At 40.4% G+C, this 19,385-nt stretch overlaps 1 protein-coding gene across 4 annotated transcripts in view; it reads right to left on the bottom strand.

The window, feature by feature from the left end:
* Positions 1-1,266: 1,266 nt before the first annotated feature.
* plce1 (phospholipase C, epsilon 1) overlaps positions 1,267-19,385 on the bottom strand; it is a 79,830-nt gene continuing 61,711 nt past the window's right edge. The window contains exons 28-44 of one of the 4 annotated variants that reach the window (XM_084937706.1): positions 19,123-19,239; positions 18,086-18,244; positions 17,641-17,776; positions 17,337-17,378; positions 13,794-13,912; positions 13,460-13,577; positions 11,961-12,098; positions 11,479-11,769; positions 10,955-11,118; positions 9,792-10,053; positions 9,513-9,631; positions 9,167-9,295; positions 8,882-9,079; positions 8,552-8,740; positions 8,230-8,442; positions 7,179-7,290; positions 1,267-5,282 (exon numbers count right to left, since the gene is read on the bottom strand). In XM_084937706.1, coding sequence (XP_084793832.1) covers positions 5,095-5,282; positions 7,179-7,290; positions 8,230-8,442; positions 8,552-8,740; positions 8,882-9,079; positions 9,167-9,295; positions 9,513-9,631; positions 9,792-10,053; positions 10,955-11,118; positions 11,479-11,769; positions 11,961-12,098; positions 13,460-13,577; positions 13,794-13,912; positions 17,337-17,378; positions 17,641-17,776; positions 18,086-18,244; positions 19,123-19,239 — 2,694 coding nt within the window. In that variant the 3' untranslated portion in view covers positions 1,267-5,094. The other 3 variants (XM_084937703.1, XM_084937704.1, XM_084937705.1) reach the window with 3 other exon arrangements.

Below are 19,385 nucleotides of genomic sequence, written 5' to 3'. Positions count from 1 at the left end.
GAATTACCGGGGTTTAAAACTTTCACCTTTAATTGGATGACCACATCATTTTTGCATTAAGGAAATCAACAGAGGGTGCAGTACGGGTGGTGATATTTGAAACTGGGTGCTCCTTATTACCTGGAATTAGTGGAGTGTACCAGAGTCATATTTTAAACGGTTTCTGGAAGGAAGGGCACATCTGAGCAGCTAACACTGATTCAACAAAAGTGATTGTTAAAATTTTCACCGATTCCGGAGGCCACTGTTTTACTGGAGAAGACAGGCTGAACGTGGCTTATTAAGCTCTGACACAGCAACCAGAGATTTGATTAGTAGCTGGAACATTGTGAGACAGAACATTTCGTCCCCAAAACAAAGTGAGTCATCATGTTTGCTTCATTATAAATGCTCAAAACATTATGACTCTGACAGGTTACAAAGAAGCTGGCTTTAAACTCTCACAGCCCATTTTATTTTGTACACTTTGCCATTATTGGGTTGGACCCTGTTTTCTATCAAATCTGCTTTAATTCTTCATGGTATGGATTAAACAAGGTGCTGGAAACCTTGGTCCATATTGACACGATAGCATCACACAGTCAGACAGATGGGCACACTGGGGTCATAAAAAGATGGATGTGGTCAGCAACAATGCTCAGGTAGGTTATTCCTACTAAGGGAATATTAGGAAATATCACTCACATCATTACATCACCACCAGCAGGCTGAAGCACTGATACAAGATTGGATGGATCCATGCTTTCATGTTGTTTATTCCAAATTCTAAACTGAATGTCACAGCAGAAATTAAGACTTAGTACATCAGGTAACATTTTCTCAATCTTCTATTGTTCACTTTCACTGAGCCTATGTGAACTGTACTCTGTTTCCTGTTGTTAGCTAGTACCCAGTGTGGTCTTCTGCTGCCCTAACATTCAGAGATGCTCTTCTGCATAGAGTTACAATAAGTGGTACTACAAGCAGTCCGGCCACGTTTTTTTCTAACCTTTGGCATCAAAAACACATTTTTGCTCAAAGAACTGCTGCTCATTGGATATTTTCAGTTTTTTGGACCATCCTCTGCAAACTCAGATTAGAAACTCTAAATCTCTACCATGCAACGAGAAAATTCTGTATAAATAAGATCCGGACGTGTGTCCATCCCTGGTCATTGAAGATGGACTACAATCGAGTGGAAAATTGCCACGTGGTCTTATCAATCTCAAAATGCATAACAGTTTCTAGAAATCCTGGATACGCCATCCTCTGGACATAAGAAAGAGATCAAAGTATTTCCCATTTTTATTGTGATTCATATGACAAAAAATAAAATCCACCGATTACCATCCATTTAAAGATTCAAGTAAATAGACAAATGTTCACTTGACAGTCATGGCATAACACAGAGAGCGGATGTTAAAGTGTATAGTGCAGCGGTCCCCAACCCCCGGGCCTCGGACCGGTACCGGTCCGTGAGTCGTTTGGTACCGGGCCACGGGAGTAGAGGTTCAGGTGTGAAATGTATGGTTTTCAGGGTTTTTATCGGTTTTCAGCGTTATTTTGTTATCGTTTTTATCGTTAACTCGGTTTTCCTGGGTCTTTTCACGTGTGTTATGAATAAATCTTCTTTTTTTCGGTACCGGTACTACTTTTATTTTGTTGTATTTATCCGGGACACCTTAAAGGCCGGTCTGTGAAAATATTGTCGGGCATAAACCGGTCCGTGGCGCAAAAAAGGTTGGGGACCGCTGGTATAGTGGACCACTTATGGAAAGTGCTAACAATCAAAACATAGCTTGACAGCATACACATGGATATAATGAATACACCAAAATGTAAAATAAAGTCTCAAATTGTCAGATTTAGTCCACAGTTATGGAAAATAAAATGCTGCTGCATACTGCAGAATAACATGCCATAAGTATGAATAATACACTAAATATTTTACAGTAAAATATTTCTTTACATATCTAAATATGTTTGAGTAAAGTCAGGGCAGTAGAGTTCACCCTCTCACATACTGAAATAAATAAACAAACACTAATAACTACTTACAGGAACTTACGCATAAACAACACAAATGCCAACCAGGGCTTCACATTCAAATAAATAACTTCAAACACATATTTGTCTCAGGTTAAGAACAGTTACATTCAGAAACGAGGTCTAGAGGTTAGAGGAAAAAAAGGAAACAAGATGTGGTGGTGTTATAACTCACAGATTTAAAACTGAAAATGTCCCTTCCTATGTGGAATCACTGTGGATTTCACACGCTTATTAGAGCGGATATCGCTTTCATCCAGGCATGTAGTTGTAATGACCATTTCGTGAAAGATTAGGTTTTGCTTTGCGTAATGGCTTTTTTTTATCCAAAGTTTAAATTAGAAACAGTTAGAGTAACAAAAGCCTGACTGGATTAAAGGATTGCAGTTTAATTATCACCGATATAGAGTTGTGGTTTCTGGGATCACAGTCTCATCTACCTTAAATATCATAAGCCTAAGCTAAGGTCCCACCCTACTCCCTTACTCCCAACAAAACATAATCCATGCATGTGATTAATATTAATCAGGTCAAATTTAACCCATTAATTGACGGTCACAAGTTGAAAGTATGAGTTAAAGTGGAACATGTCAGTCGTTTGTAGGTATTAAAAAGATGAAGAATAACAGATCTTCACTATTGCACTAAAATTATAACTCATTACTTGGCATTAAGCATTTTTGAAAGGTTTTTAAGCTTCTTTAAACAAATAATTCTAGTTTGTTAAATTTTTAGTATTCTGGAATATTGGTAAAAAAAAAAAAGATTCCATTTTTATGAAAGTAGGATTTATAATAAGCCTAAAACTGAGTTAGCAGGAATGAATTGAAACAGCTTTCAATAAAGAGACTCAAAAGTGATTTTTCTGAGTGAAAATTTTAAATGGAGAAATAAAATAACCATAATACAGGAGGTCTGTGTTCTTGAGTCTTGATGATGGACTTGATTTTGTGTCACGGCTCCTTTTTGGGTAATAATCAAGATGTATCATGTCATTTTACATCTTAATGTTATTATTTTTTAATGTATAGTTGGTAATGTCATTAACCAAATGGGAGGAAGTAAAATAAAAAGTTACTATTAGTCCTAAAATATTGAAATGTCGCTTATTAAAAGAGAGAAAAGTGGCACCAAATGAATTTTGAATGTAGATTTAGATGTGCAGAAGAAAGAAAAAAAATCTAGTCATTACTTACATTAAATATCTATAAAGATGCTGCTCTTAAAATCAAGGACAGTAAGTCCAGACCAATAAATTAAAGAAAAACCAATCAATTGCATTACGAACATTCAATTCTGTGTGGGGAACACGGAATACATACCTATAAGTCTGACAAAAAACTCCCCCAAAATGTACTTGTGCTTTCTTTAAAACTAAATTTGTGACTGGGCTGAAATTGAAAGTAATAAATACAACGACATAACAAGACAGAAGCAGTTCTAACCATAACAATCAAGTTGCTGTCACTAATTAGACAGTAACACAAAAACATTGATGACGACAGCAAAAGGAAAACAAAAAGTGCAAAACGTTGTTTGAAGAAGACCGGGATGCTCTCCAAAGGATCTTAGCGCTATAACCATCATTGCACCAATAAAATAATGTAGGAATTTGCAGGAAATACTCAATTATAATCAGGTCCAACAGAGGAAATGTCCATATTTGAACAATCTCTGAATTAATGAATGTCTGACTAAATTTGTAACTATGTTTTGGGCTCCACCAGTTTTGCATTTAACAATGTAAATATTCAGAAAGCTTACTGTTGCACAAAAAAGGTTAACACACAGTTCTGGTGATAGCATTGTATTCACACTATTAAAAAGTAATACCCCATGTTTAAATTACATTTTAAATGTATATATAGTAATGTATATGTATTCATATATATACATTTTTAACTTTTTAAACTGCTCAGTTTGGCTGACAAGGTGAGATATGGTTGATATTTGTGCACAATGATGTGAGCAATAAGATACTCTGTAAAACAAAGCAGATCATCCTCAGAGATACAGCCACAAAATCATCAAATGTTGGAGGCAGTGTTGCAACATTTTAAACCAACACAAGACAACTTTACCAAAACAGTGAGAAGTTGCTCCACATTTGCATTTGCAGAATATAATAGTGTGTGCCTACACTGCCTTAAAACGCTCCTCATATATTGACATTTTTAGGGCAAATACGGTAGTGTCCGATAAACTGCTTCCATTTTTACGACATTTAAATAGAATAGAAGCCTCCGATTCTTTATCCTCACATTTGCTGCGTCTTTCTGTGAGCTTTGCTCATCTGCACTGCCCCAAAATGTGCTCTTACAGTACTGTGAAACTGGAACAGTAGGGAAAGAACCAAACAAGCCAGCTTGTCAGCCTCCTTTCACAATGCCCTCAACCAAATGAGCCCATACCTGAGGAAGCAACAACATCTCTTCGTCCATTTTAACATTTACTAGCAAAGTGTGGATTTTACTTCTTTGTTTTAAACATACTGTACAAAAGATTTATTCAAACAATTATGCTAGTGCACAAGGCGCGTAGTCACTTGTGGAGATTTAATAGTCCTTGAAAAGGGAAAATAAATACTCCAAATAGTTTGTGTTTTACTATTTCAATAAATCCAATGGCAATTTAGCAACCATCAAAGCCAGAATTATTCTCTGTATGTGACACAGGAATCTTTTTTCTCCTCTCTTATTTATTTGAAATATGGGGACAGTTTGCCATTTCATGTCCCAGCGGACTTCAATAAAAACAGCTGCCCCAAGAGGAGCTGAGCTACCAGCCCACGACCATCACAGCTCTTGGATGACAGCGGGTGGGCTCGCCAATCTCCTCCCAAGCAAAAGGGGCTCATTACCTGTCACCTAACCCAGTAACAGAGCCTGGACTGAATCCTGTCCTTCACTTGCTCATTTAACACAGGGTAGAATTGGATTCCTTCAAGACTTTGACAGGAGGGAATCTCAGAACCCAACAATGCATGAGACCATCACTGAAAACACCTTGTGAAAAGAGAAATTCTCCAAGTTAAGAAGTAGTCGATGCAAGTCTCTCTGTGTCTAGAACTCATTTGTGGGTCTTCCAGTTCCTGAGGAGGTAAAGCTTCCAGGCTGAAGGGGTCAGAGAAGAGGTGGGAAGGTGGACAGATAGGAGCTCCCCTCTGAAAGAGTTGGAGGAGGACTGTAGGAACCTTCCAGCCCCCACCCTGCCCTCTGTCACCCATGCCCTCAGACCTGCAGCTGCAGACAGGTACCCTGAAGAGGAAATAGGATCTATTTTCATGTTTCTGTTTTTCAATATTTAGTAAAAAAAAAAAAAAAAAAAGAGTTTAAAGAAAGACACACCACAACACTTGTTAATAACACAACTATGATGAATTGTTGCTACACCGCAAAGCGATCTTCTGTTAAAAATGTGAAAAATGGCTGCCGTTTCAATATTAGACTGTAAGGGGTTTTAAAACAACAGACTTTGAAGTAAACTGCAAAAATGACCACAAGCACGAATACAAATCTTTTTCTGCGTTCCAGTTAGCATATTATTGTGCATCACCTGCACATTTGTCACATGGTTTTGCCTCTTCAGGGCTCATTTTTTTAATCTGTTTTAAATTGAAAGTCGCAATTGAGAGTGCTGATTAAACACCTCTCCTACAGCTGACCGATGGTGACAATTGCCACTTTGCCTTGTACTGTGTGACCCTTCTTTGTAGCATAATCTGTAATTAGGATTAATTTACTTCAAAGTCCTTACAAGGGGAGTATTGTTACTACTTTTAGAATGAAGTATGAGAGGGTTCAGTCCCAATTAAAAAACAGCAATGACGTTAAAAACGCAATCCTAAATGAAGGAGAATGACTGTGTTGCCCTGTTGAGCAATATTTGATCACGTTTCTGTAGTTCTCTCATGCATAGCCTCTCATTTGGGTCATGAAATACACATTTCTGCTGTTTTAACACACATCTGCTGTCCTAGCTGTGATGATAAACTGCTAATGAATCCAGCAATAAGCCTGCAAAAGTAGGTAAGAAGAAGAAGAAGAAGAAGAAGACAGGATCTGAATGACAAAAGATTTCAAAAGGGCACTGCAATTGTTTTATGAAGGGGGGAAAAAAAGTTCCAGACATTTGTTAAATGTCAAGAATACACACTGGGCATCATTGTCAGAAACAGTGACGTCATCACATGATGACAGGTGATCAACCTATCAGAAATGTCATTACCCATCACTGCAATGCAGACTGCCACAGTTATGAGCGGCGTTTGCATTTTGATGATGCCTCTGTGAGACTAAACCTGACAGGTACAGGCTACCACAGCATTCATCTTCCTCATAATGATAACACAATAGCCAGTCTAGTGTCTGGTGCAGCAGACGAAGTACTTCCAGTGAGTGTATACACTGTAATGTTTCTATTTATTGCAGGGATTTTATTTATTTTTTATTCATTTATTAGCTCCAATTTCACATTAAATTTGTTCAGGATCAGGTACAAGAAGAAGCTCGACACAGGATAAAAACGCCACTTACACCTAGAGTTTTAATGGTGGAGTTAGATAAAAAAAATGAATATGCTTCCATTCATTTTCACTTTATTTCTTTTTTTTGTACAAAAACTCTGCAGATCACCTTGGAGACGTGAGTCAGAAGATCCTGCAGCCTGGAGCAGATTTGGAGTTAATAAATAGTCTGTTTTTTTATTATTATCATCATTATTATTATCATGATTTTAATTTTCCATAAAACCTTTGAAAGATTAAAGCATTAAAAAAAATAAGTATCATCCAAAATCTCAATTGGGAGACTTTAAAAAAAAACTATAATAATAAGAAGAGTGTAAGGCACTTTAAAAGAAAGGTCGATCACCCTGAGAGCTACCATATTTTTGTTTGGTTTTTGCATTGTACTTACATGACACCTATAATCCATCAACAATTTTAAATCTATCCCATCCAAACCCTGCTTGTACTTTTCAAAAATAGTGGCAATTTTTCCCACTCACACTGAGTTCTACTTCTCGAATGTTAGAGGTTAGAGATGACATACGGTACCTCTGTTGCTTTTCCATGCAAACACGGCAGGCAGAGTGTGAGCCTCACTCCTGGAGCTCTGTCAGAGCCACACAGCATGCAGCTCTATCATCCTTACTCTGGGCAGGGCCATCCACTCCGCTGCCAGTTGTCATGCTGCGGCTGCGACTAGTCAGCTTCTTGAGCTCACTGGCAAAGGAAATGACTTTCTTTTTGTCCTCCCTCACCACCTGGAAACAGAAGTGAATCCATGTAAAAGAGATGCATTTACAGCATAAGAAATGTGCCAGTAGAGCCTGAGCAGACTCATAAGAGCTGAGAAAACACCAATGTACATGATCCCCTTTACTTTTTTCTATTTCTTCAGATCACATTTTGTCTCAAGACAGACGAAAAAACTTAAACAAATAGAGCTTACAGAGGCATTAGACCTTTATTTAGCAAGGCAGGACATTTAAACACATTATTTCCAGGCTGTCAGAGCGAGAAAAAAACAAAACAAACAAAAATCGAGCGCAAAACGATGACAAATAGATAAAACGCTAAAAGCATTAAAACGTACAGAGCACAGAGTTACATAAGCATATTAGTAACAAAGCAGATGGAAAACACTACAAAGGAAATCACAAAAGCACAAAACAGATGAAAGAGTTGGGAAATAAGGGTCACAGGAACAGGTTATTTCATGTAGGCAATTGAGCATGCTAAAATACGTTGGTGAGCAAGCAACAGCGTACTGAGCAGGAACTAGACATGCAGCAATTATCAAACTCTGGGCCAACACTCATACTGTTTTTAACACCCATTTAGCCTTCTGGCTCTTCATCACTATTAATCAGCACAAAAAAGGATGCAACTCAGCAGATAAATATCAGTTGAGTTATATTGGTCATCCTATTGGCTGATACAACAAGGCTATTATCACCAATATAGATGTTCGCCCGATGTATCGCTGCATCCCCAGAAAGAACAGCATGTTAGAAAGATGGTGGCTGAGAGCAAAGTTGCACATATAAAACGGTCTCCTTTGTGGACGTGCACAAGGAAAACAAAAAAACAAAAATGTTCTTTAAAAGTATTGCTACAATAAACATAAATATTAAATAAAACTAAGAAAAAAACCTAAAGAGTCTCTAGGACTAGAAATTGGTCGTCGTGTTCAGAGCTACCTGCTCTTTGAGTTTAAGAATAAACTTTCCCGCGCCCCGCCAGCGGCTCTGAGCTTGGTAGACACACTCGTGATCCAGCAGCACTCGCTGAAGAGGCTTGGTGGACGAGGACTTCTTAGAGCCGACGTCCTTCGTCACTTCCTCCATCAACACGTAGTCGCATGGATTGGGGTTAGCGAGGATACTGTAGGAATACTTAGCCTTTGACAGAGTCTGGCCATAAAACAAAGAAAATTGAGAAATATCGATGAAAATATTAGGATGTGCTTTCTGCTGTGACTCATGCTTGTTTATATAATGTGTTTGTTTTTCCTGGACTCACCTGCTGTATGATATCCTGAGCCGTGCTGTAGCGTGGAGCTTTGATGACAGTGTGAGGCTGTTCGGGTGAAACTTCATGGACCTGGACAAAGAACATATCATCCTCCCCTCCTCCTCCTCCACCTCCTTCTCTGCCTGCCACAGTCACCTCCTCCTCTCCCTCCACCACCGTGTTCTTCTCATTCAAGTTCTGCAGCAATTAAAAGCAACAGTAACAGTCAAACAGTGCATGACACAACCACAAGGGGGAGCCAGAGTCTGCAAAATAGCCTTCACAAAAGCTTTTGAGAAACAGCTTATTACTCTAACTGCATCTACTAAACGTATGTACCTCCTCTCTAGTTTTGAGGCACAGTCTCCTCACATATCCCTCCTCAGTGTTCCAGCTGGACACCACCCTGACCACCTCCTCCTCAGGTGCTAGAGCTCGGTGCTGCGGGCAGCGCTTCACCTCGCTGCGTTCCTTCAACAGGGGAACCTTCTCCTCACACAAAAAGTATTCGGATGGGTTTCCCGCTGACCCCACGACCTGTAGAGAAGAGAGATAAAGCTTAAAAGTGTGTGACTCCCGTGACTGCCGCCTTTATAAATGCTCTACAGATTCTACAGCACTGACCACGTCCAGCAGCTGTTTGGCGGTGGTCTGCTCGGTAACACAGAAAACAGTGAAGGGTTCAGGACCGGGAGCGCAGTGCACCGTCACCCTATGCTGCTGGGACGCATGCTTCTCCTCAGAACTGAACAGCTGTTTCGGGAGTCACAGAGATGTAAGGCAGCAGGTCATTATAAAAACACACTGAATGCCAGATGTTCCCTCTTACTTTCTCCACTTTCTCTGAATTTATTTGGATTGCAAAGCATTATTTAGTGCGCCTTAAAGTTTCTTAAAATTACAGTAACACGAAGAAGTCGAATCTGATCTACAGTTTTTCTTAAAAGCAGCAAACCTGAATAAATCTTACCAAAGATGAGGCAGTAGCGCCCCCTGTTGGACCTTCCTCTGTTCTGTGGCTGTAGATAAATAAGCTGGAGACTTCAAGAGACTCATTGTGCTGTGTTCTCAACTGTACATGTCTGTAACCTACAACACAAACACATAAAAACAAAAAATTAAACGGTCTTGAAAACCTTTTAGTGGTTTGAAATAGACTGATTACATCATATTTTTATTGGTGTATAAAAGTCCCATCTACAGCCTGGAGACAAAGTTTTATCAGATGTACATTATCTGGTATTTGTACCTGGTTTGAGGGCTTTAAGTGGGAGAGTCCTCTGAGCTGTGGTCTGGGAACTGTTGTTCTCCACCACGGCAAATCGCAGGAAACACATCTCTTCAAAATGCACAGTGAACTGAAAATGTTCGTTCCACATGGGGTTGAGGGTGTTGCGGTGGATCGGTTTGGTACGGAAGTGGCAGCTGTCGATGGGCATGCCCAGAACATCCAGCTCGATGCAGGGGCTGCCGGCACTGTTACTGGGACAAACGTTCTGCCCGGACACAATCTGAGCAGAAAAGAGCAGTGGAGGTGTCATATCATTAAAGACTATTAGACGACCCAAGAATATAAGAATTTAATTTATGTTCTTTTACCATTTCTTAAAGTTACCTAACTCTCCAATATACACACACACACAAACTAAACATTTCAATGTGTATGATATCATTTAAGATAACAGATATATATACAAATTACTTTGACTTTATTGCAATTAAAAGCAGTAAAATAAAAATCTACCAATTATTAAGATTAAGCCTTTTTTGAGTTATAACAAACCTGTATGAGACCCACAAACAGTATGTAAAGATATACCATCAAAATGTGCACTGTTATTAATTTTACTTCATTTAACAGTTTTGTAAAAATGTAACTTCAGTGGCAGACCCTTAAGCATCTTAGCATATTTATACTCATTATATTATTAATATATTGAGCACCTTAATGCACTGCAAAGATGCAGGTATGTCGGTGAGTTTTAAGATTTAAAGGCCTAGAGAGTTCAAAAACTGCACCATATACAGTAGATGAAGATTGAAATGAATGTAACAAATTCATATGGATTTATTTATGGGATATTTATGAATACTTAAAATGCAAACTGGAAATTCAGCCATTATCAGGTCCTCAGTTGAACTCACATGTAGGCTTTAGGCTTCAGTAGCTTCAGATGTGGGTCCACCTGAGTGGGCATGACACTCACTCGCTTGCTGTGTGCTCACCTGACGACTACCTGCTACCGAGACCTGTCTGCATTTGTACTAGGCAGCTGACAAGACTGTTTAATGTTGGATATGACTATGTCAGGTGTTTGAGCTCTAACACGTAGCTGTGGCATGTAATGTCAAGAAAAGTTCAGGGCTGAAGGGTGAAGAGGACATTCTGCTGCGGACGTCTTCCTAACTCACTGTGAGGGAGTAGACAGCAGGGCTCATTTTCTCCACATCCCGTTCCATCGGACAGAACTGCTGATAAAGTGGACAGCTACGGTCCCATAACACTGCCGGCTTCAGTACGTAGCCACATCCTCCGTTGGCCTCAAATAGCGCCGTGTTCAACTGCATGGGCAGGTCTGGGGAGGATACAGAGAGTACGTTTTTCTAAAACAGGTCATAAAGAGCGCTACGTCGTTTGGATACTGTCAGTTGTTTGACAATTTAAAATCGTTCTTGTCTATTTGCTGGTGTAGAAGACAAGAGATTTTCCTTTAAACAAAACGTCCACGTTTAAGTGAGTGCATGCACGAAAAGTCTCACCAAACCTAATATGAAAATTTATTTTTTCACCGCTGTAAAAAAAAGAAAAGGGCTGCAATAAAATGATAAAACTGTCATTTCTTCTTTATCATCCTCTGGCTATTACAGTGTTATATTAAATTCTGAAGTGCTGTTTGTCAGAAGTGAACGGGCCCTTCATACAGACATACGCTCACCATCAGTCTGATAATTGAGTGCCACCAGCTGGATGCCATGCTGCCAGAAAAGCAGAGGGTTGGGGTTGGTTGAGTCGATCCTGGTTGCCGCCGGGTAGGTTCTGAGCAGCTGGCACTCCGTGTGCTGGATGAGCTTTTGAGAGTAACGGCGGCACAGGCGCTTGGCGGCGTTCTCGTTGACGGAGGAGATGTGGTAACACTTTGGTGTGCGGATGATGGCGCTGAGTGAGGTGGAGGGGTTGAGGACAGGAGACGTTTGCTGCTCCTCCCAGCTGAGTCGCTCTGAACCACCTGAGGGACAGAGACGCTTTTAAAGGCCATGAAAACTTCTCCATTAAGTGATGTGGGTCCTACATGATTTAAGTTAGGATAAAACAGCATTAACTAAAAACTTTGGCAGTTTTACATCGTGTTTCACGTTTCCCATATGCACCCGCACACATAAACCTCTGCTAACGCCGAGTTCCTCGGGCCAGGCTCACCTTTCCCAGGGGTGCGGCTCTGGGTCGTGACCTCCCCTGTTGCGCTGCTGCGAGAAGGAGCCGTGCCAAATATGGACTTCCTGCACTTTCCTCGGTCCTTCCCCCTGCTAGAGCCAGCCGGAGACAAAGTAGAAAGGCCTGGGTTCCCACACAGAGGAAGCAGACAGAAGAGAAGAGTCATTAATGAAAGGCAGACAGACTAGAGACACCACAAGTATCCCAAGAGTCTCTTCTTAATCGTAATTTGCTTGAAAAAAAACAAAACATATCAGAGCCATTTTCTTTCAGCATTCACTTTAACGGAATTTAATTTGAAAACTTACATCTGCCATAAAAAGGTGTTTTATGATCTATATTTTGGGCTTCATGTTCTGTAAAGCAACTCAAAAGTTGTTTGCCATTAAGGCCATGAAATTAATCATCTATCAATGGAGAGGAATAGCATGCAAATGATGTTGTCCTACTTCTTATTTAGCAACAGTACTCTAGTCTCCCTTCTGAAAATACTTCAGATGAGAAATGCCCTTTTCATTTTATGAATGGTGAGTGCTTTTAAATTGATTCAGACACTTGTACATAAGTGGCACGTTCATCTAAAAATCACTCCCGACTACACAAAGCTGCAACCAGTCTGCTGCCTGTCCGAATTGGACCACTTGCCCTACTTCCTCTTTCTCATATCTCGGGTCCCTGGAAACGGTAAACAAACAGAATACCAGTGGAAACACAGGCAAGTTTATAAGGGCAGATGTCAGTTAAAGAAAAGAGGAGACAAACAGAAGAGGACGCTCGAGGGACGAGGCGATAAGAGGTTGATGTTTAAGGGACAAAGAGAAATCTTTTCGAGATAAATGCAAGCATGCAATCACGGCAGATTCCCGTAAACGGGCGAGATAAGATGTTTTATAAGCACATTTTTTTTAAAAAGGAAAGAAAAAGAAATTTGAAACCAACTCAAGCATTTCTCACTTTCTACTCATAGCAAGGCAATGAAAGTGCATGAGAGCTACAAGGGCGACATGACATGACACGACGAAGACCCTGGGTTCGAATTTGAACTGTACTCATCCATCAGGACATCCGCAAAACATTTTCTTACTGTCCGGCGTAAAATAACTTGTGTTGTTGTGCCGTCCGGGGAATAACAGCAAAACTAAGTAACTGTATCTTTTCCATGGGAGGAAGATGATTCATCATCTTAGTGGGTGTCCTGTGTGGGATAGGAATGGAGTGTAACACAGGGATATTGGATGTCTGAAAACATGGGGAAAGGTTTGACCTCTTGAATATAACATGGGAGTGGATTAGGGTGGGACAAGATCCAGAAAAAAAGAGAAATGAAACAGACAGCATTTAAAAATTAAAAGGAGAGAGGTGAAAGCAGAATATCGGTGGATAAAAGGAGACGGCAAATATAGTAAAGATAAAGAAAAGTCTGTTCTAATGAAATTCAAGGGAACAGGGAGATCTGTTTGGAAAAGAGACGGAGTGATTCCTACCAGGGAATTTCACAGCCTGGCAGTAGATGACAAGGTCGGACAGCTCCTGGGCGATCTGTCGACTCTCCTTCTTATTCTGGGGAAGGTAGAACTCCTCGCCGAGCTCCATGTCGAACACCTACAGGTGCAGACACACACGGGACATGGAGAGCACTGCTAACATTTCACTATATAAGTGTAAATGTAGTGCTGAATCAGAGGCTGAACCACACTCTGAACCTAACACGTCTTTCTTTTTCAGTAATCTGACATAATCAATCTTATAAGAATTTCTTTTAAAGGAAGCAGCACGAAGGGCGACTTTCATTGAGATTAGGTACATTTATATCTCTACCTTTCCTTTGCTCTGTGTAGTGCTATCAGCTTTCTTCATCCTTTTGGGTATTTCATCAGCAGGTTGCTCTTCTTTCTCGGCCGAACTCTTGCCTTCTGGCTTGTCATCGAGTATATTATCTATACAGAAGAGGACAGGCAAAAAAAAACGGGTTTTAGTGACACCTGAGCTTTACTGACTGTACGGCAACATGCAGCCACCAAAATTAGCGAGCCTTATACCTGTCAATCAAGAAAGCAAAGTCTGTGCTAATGCTTGCAATATGGACTCTGATAATGAAAGTATACTAAATGCACCATCCCAGATTCGTATTTTTCATCGGTCAAAGCAGGCAAGTATATTTAAGGCAGAAACTGGCCTGTCAAAGATCCATAAATAACATTTGTGCACTGGAGCTGCTCCTGATATAGTGTACGTTAAATCACCAATAAGACATAGCATGCAAGGGAAGAAGGGAAGAAGAATATTTATCATCTGGGAATCTACTGCTTGTAAAAACAAAAGCAACTTAAATGAGGATTTTTCTTGTTTTCTCAGAGAACAGAGTGGCCGCTAGATTTACCTGTTTCAAGTCATTCTGGTCACTCGCATTAAAAACTTAATAAAAGCATTTATATCATACTGACGACTGACTGTCCACGCTGACCCGCTTCACAGCTGGGAACAATTAAAAGAAGAATTTTTGGCTTTAGCTGAAATCCGTCACCTCGTAAATCTCTGCTGACTACTCGCACGGTTCAGGAGCACCGAAGCTAAAGCGCACAAAGGCCCCTTCCTACTAATATTTAAAGCGATGTCTCTCAACTGTAAACAGGAGCAACAGCAGGGGAGTTCTTCCCATCCCTCCTACTCATTAATCGCAGCCAAAACCACAACAAACTTGAAAATGCAGACGCTTTTTATCACAGACAACGTGTTCAATTCTTGACATCTTCTTCTTTAGGAAAAGAACAAAAAGAAACAACTGTTTATCAGAAGGAGCTGACACTGAATATTTAAGCTATAGACAGCAGCCAGAGAAGTGAGCTGGACCAGACGGTGACTGGAGGGGAGCCACTACTTATCGGGAGAGGGTGGCAAGTTGGCAGCTTAGTTCAAAAGTGTTTGTATTAGCGGGGCCAGCGCATGTGCCAAACGTGTATGGTGAAATGAAGACGTCAGGCTGGGGCGGGAATTGTTCACTTGCCAATTTTAACATCCAGCGTCTGATATTACATAACAGCGGCACTAGGTATTAAGAAGCAAGGTTTAATCAATCTAAAGAGTTCAGATGAGAGAGATGGGTTTTTTGTTTTTTTAAATTGGTCCATGACCAGTAAGTTCCTGTGACAGAGACGAGCATAGTGGAGGAATTAGGAGCGAGCAGTGTTGGGACTGGGACAGGGTAGTTTCCCCTGGTCTGTTGTTTAATGCAGGGGCAGCGCAGGGCCTGAGAAACCAGATGGCTTTGTTTTGTTTCCCTGATGAGCCTGCCCAGCCACTGGCGAGGTCATGGACAAATACAGTACGGAGGGATGGAGGAAGGGAGGTGATGCGTTTGTGGGAGAAAGAGACATAATGCTGACCGTATATTGTTTGATCACATATAAAAAATATCTTTTTCTCTTTTTAACATGCTGTCCCGTCCAAGCACTGCATCTATACAACTGAGGAAAAACATTCTGTGTACTGCAGTAAACAGTATCTAGTCACAGGCTACATATTGATATTGCTTCCAGGGAAACATGGCGTAAGTATGGAGGCAAGCTGGGAGGTTGGGATGCTACCGAAATTACATAAGAGCAATAAAAACATAACAAACACTCCTGATCACTCACTAATCATCCTTCGTTAGCAATCTACAACTGATTCAAATAATCAGGTAATCCCTCACAACACTATGAATTAAAATAACTATAAAGCAGGACCTGAATAGTACCCGAGTGAACAGTGAATATCTGTGCTACAGATGGCTGCCCTTATTTGTCAGTGGTGCCTGTGGCAGAATGTTTTGCCTGATCGCTCAGGCTGACACTACTACCACATTATTCTTCCTCGTTTCTGTCAAACAACTCTTTGATATCAAATGGACTGGATGGAGTATTTCTTTTCCTGGGTTCCAGATATTATGTAACAGTGAAATTTTGAAATGCTTGTTACCATGGAAGATGGTTACACTACAGCACTATCTGAAGAAAGCTAGCAGCTACAACAGGAATGCAGGAAAATATAGGAGTAAGTCCAAAGCAGCGATGCAGCACAGCAGCGCATGTTTCATACCAATGCTTTCCAACACTTGTGTCTAGTTATTCGGCCGCAATAGACGAGATCAGCAGCTAAAGTGCAGTGCAAAAGTGTCGAGCCACCCATCATTTCTTTATATTTTGCTAGGGGGAAAAAGGGTGATTTTTTTTAAACATGCAAATAGAAATAGCAATACGCTATATTGGTCGGAGGGCCCGGTGGCGCCAGTGTTCGGCAGCCTCGCCTCTGTCAGTGCGCCCCAGGGTGGCTGTGGCTACAATGTAGCTTGCCATCACCAGTGTGTGAATGTGTGTGTGAATGGATGGATGACTGGATGTGTAAAGCGCTTTGGGGTCCTTAGGGACTAGTAAAGCGCTATACAAATACAGGCCATTTACCATTTATATAAGACACAAATGTAGTTTGTACAGTTCTAATAAACTTGAAAGTTAGAGGTGGTCATACCAAATACTAAGTACTTTTCAGGAATAGTTCTCCAGGCTTCTTGAAGGACATTCAAAGCTTTTCTTTGGTGTTTCTGCCTTTTGTTATGTTCTCTGTCAAAATGATCCCACACTGCTCCCACACATGTTGAGGTGTAAACTCTGGGGAGACCAATCCATGACTGTTGGTGTTCCACGGTGTGTTTTTCTATCTAGGCCTGCTTTTACTGCACAGGCAGTGTGTTTGGGATTATTATCATGCTGAAAAATGAAGTCGCTGCCGATCAGACACTCAAGATGAAATTACATGGTGGATCAGAATCTGACAATATTTTTCTGTGTTCATAATTTCATCCAGTTTTGGAAGATCTCCAACACCACTGGCTGAAATGCAACTATAAATCATGACCGAGACTCCACTGTGTTGTACAACGGCTATAGTCACTCATTGTTGTATTTCCTCACCTCTAAATCTGCTGACGATAAGTTGAACCAGAAATTTAAAATATGGATTCCACTGGCATATCTGAGTTTTTTGTCCCTGTTAACCTTCCTTAAGAATGGCTTTCCAAAGAAAAACTCTGGAAAGCCTGAGAACTATTGCTCAAGATTACTTTAACAAATTAAAAGAAGCAAAATATTTTTTAAAAAGAGGGGTCGCTGAAGACTTTTGCACAGTGCTGTAAATTTGCACCAACAATCATAACATTGTCTTAAAACCCAACTGAATATAGTATGTTATGTAGCAATTGGTAAACAGTAATAAGGGAAATTTCAGTGGTTTAATTTAATTTGAAGAACAGCATGAATCTGTAAAAGAAAAGAAAAAAAAGCAGAAGGAAATACTTAGAAAGGCACATCATAGGTGCGCATTTACCTTCAAGACCATACGAGGCAGTAGAGGCAGCGAGGCCATCAGCTAAGTGGAAAACAAGCAAGATAAAATAGGAAGGGTGAGGGAGTAAGAACAGGGTGTCAAAATAAAACGAGACTTAAGTGTTAAAAAGAAGAGAAACAGAAAAACCTAGTGAACAGAAACCGATTTAAAGCTTACAACACGAGAATCTATGAGTAAGTCGTGCACTAGTTAAGTCTGAAAGGATGTAGAAATCTGATAAGTCGCACGCTTCAGTTGAATTCTAGACGTTTCCGATCACACACCACAATGCGGGTTTCATTACCATCTGATAGAGACTCATAATCATAATCATAGTCATCTTCTTCTTCTTCCTCTTCCTCATTGGCATGATTGTTGGGTGAAGTCACTCCTGGAGACCCGTTGCTTGCTTGGGCTTGCATGTGGGCGAGCTGGTGAGCCTGGGAAAGGGGTTAAAGTAAAAATACTAATAAAAAAAATAGAAAATTCTACTTTGAAAGCATATATATAAGTGCCTATGCACACAGAATCTATACTGTAGATCTAAGCATTTTTCTTGCTTGAAAGTTATGATGGGGTGAACCTTTTAGCACAGCTCCATCCATTATTGATGTTTGACTGCACTCTAATGACAAACAATGATAGATGTTTAAGGCTCTGGAGCTACCTGGAAGGTTCTTATATTATTTATGAAATTTGAACAAGTTTTGCTGACACAAATGTGTGATGAAGATGCGTTTCTTCTTCACCTTCTGCTTGAGTATGTCCACCGGTGCCTGATGGGCTTTGAGTTTCTTGTTCTTGAGCAGTATCCTCCCTCGAAGCTGCAGCGGCGATGGTAAATGAGGGTCATCGTTGAAGTCGCTTTCGAAAAGGAAGCGCGTCACAAGGCGTTCGCCGAACACAGTCTAGTTTAAAAACAGAAAAAATTAACAAAAACCACACCATCAGTCAAGTCGAGTGCTAAGAGAAGCATCAAGTGAAAGGATGGAATTCAGAGGCTGCGGAAGAATCTTCCAAATACAAATAAAGTAATTTTATCCATGCAAAACAACATTACAAATAAACAAAACCATGGTGATGTTAGCTGGCCTGAGGCACAGAGCTGTCTGCAGATAAAAGAATTTCCTTCATCAAGCTACTCAGAAGTCAGTCTCCAAGGAGGATGAAACGCTCGGAAGTTTTGCGAGATGAAAGCACAATGATATTCCACGATATAGCTGTCGTGCCAAGATATCTGTGGGCTTCATAATTTAGAAAAAAAAAGACGAAGAAGAAGAAGATGAAAGGGTCATTTGCGCCCTGAAGTTCATAAAAGCAAACGTCTGGACGTTGGCCAGTTTGAATGCCCAGAACAGCTGGAAAAAAAAAACAAGGGTCAAGGAAATCAAATGAGTGGAGTCGTACAACAAACAAGCCTACTTGAAAGGGAACGTTATTCCCTAAATATAAAGGATAGAATAGCTGAACAAGGAGCATGGCTGCCAAACTAAGGATTTTAGTTCCTTTTATTTTATTATTGTTTATTTTTCCCTCTGCCACAAATTAGTGTCGCTCTGAGATTTAAACAAAGACAGACGAAGCTTCTAATTGGGTGAATTTATAAGTTACCTCACAGTCACGCTATGAGATGTCCAAACCAATTGAAAAGAAGTTTTCGTTTTTATCTGCTCAGTGGCATTCTCATCTGTCTCGCTTACTAATCAGTAACTGGAAAATTAAATTAAAGACACACAAGAAACACAGTAACTGTAAGGACAGAGACAGGACTAGGCTGCCTTCATACCTTGAAGATTTCAGCCATCTTTCGTTGCTGAGGAAGGGAGCAGTGGTTCTCTATGGACAGGATGACGGGCATATCAGAATTGACAAACGCAGACCGGTTAATTGCTTCCACCACATCCTGAAGGACCACGGGAGAGAAGATGAAAAGGAAGAAATTGTCGATAAAAGCACTGCAAGTCAAATATGTGACAATAAAACTCAAACAGCTTTGGGTAACAGCTTCAAATTAGATGCAGCTGTAGGCCCCAAATCAGATTACATAAC

This window comes from Perissodus microlepis, chromosome 8, assembly GCF_051167445.1.
Source record: "Perissodus microlepis isolate ML-2025 ecotype Zambia chromosome 8, ASM5116744v1, whole genome shotgun sequence".
NCBI lineage: Eukaryota > Metazoa > Chordata > Actinopteri > Cichliformes > Cichlidae > Perissodus > Perissodus microlepis.
The sequence above is the reverse complement of the archived record's forward strand: the minus strand, read 5'-3'. Positions and strand labels throughout refer to the sequence as shown.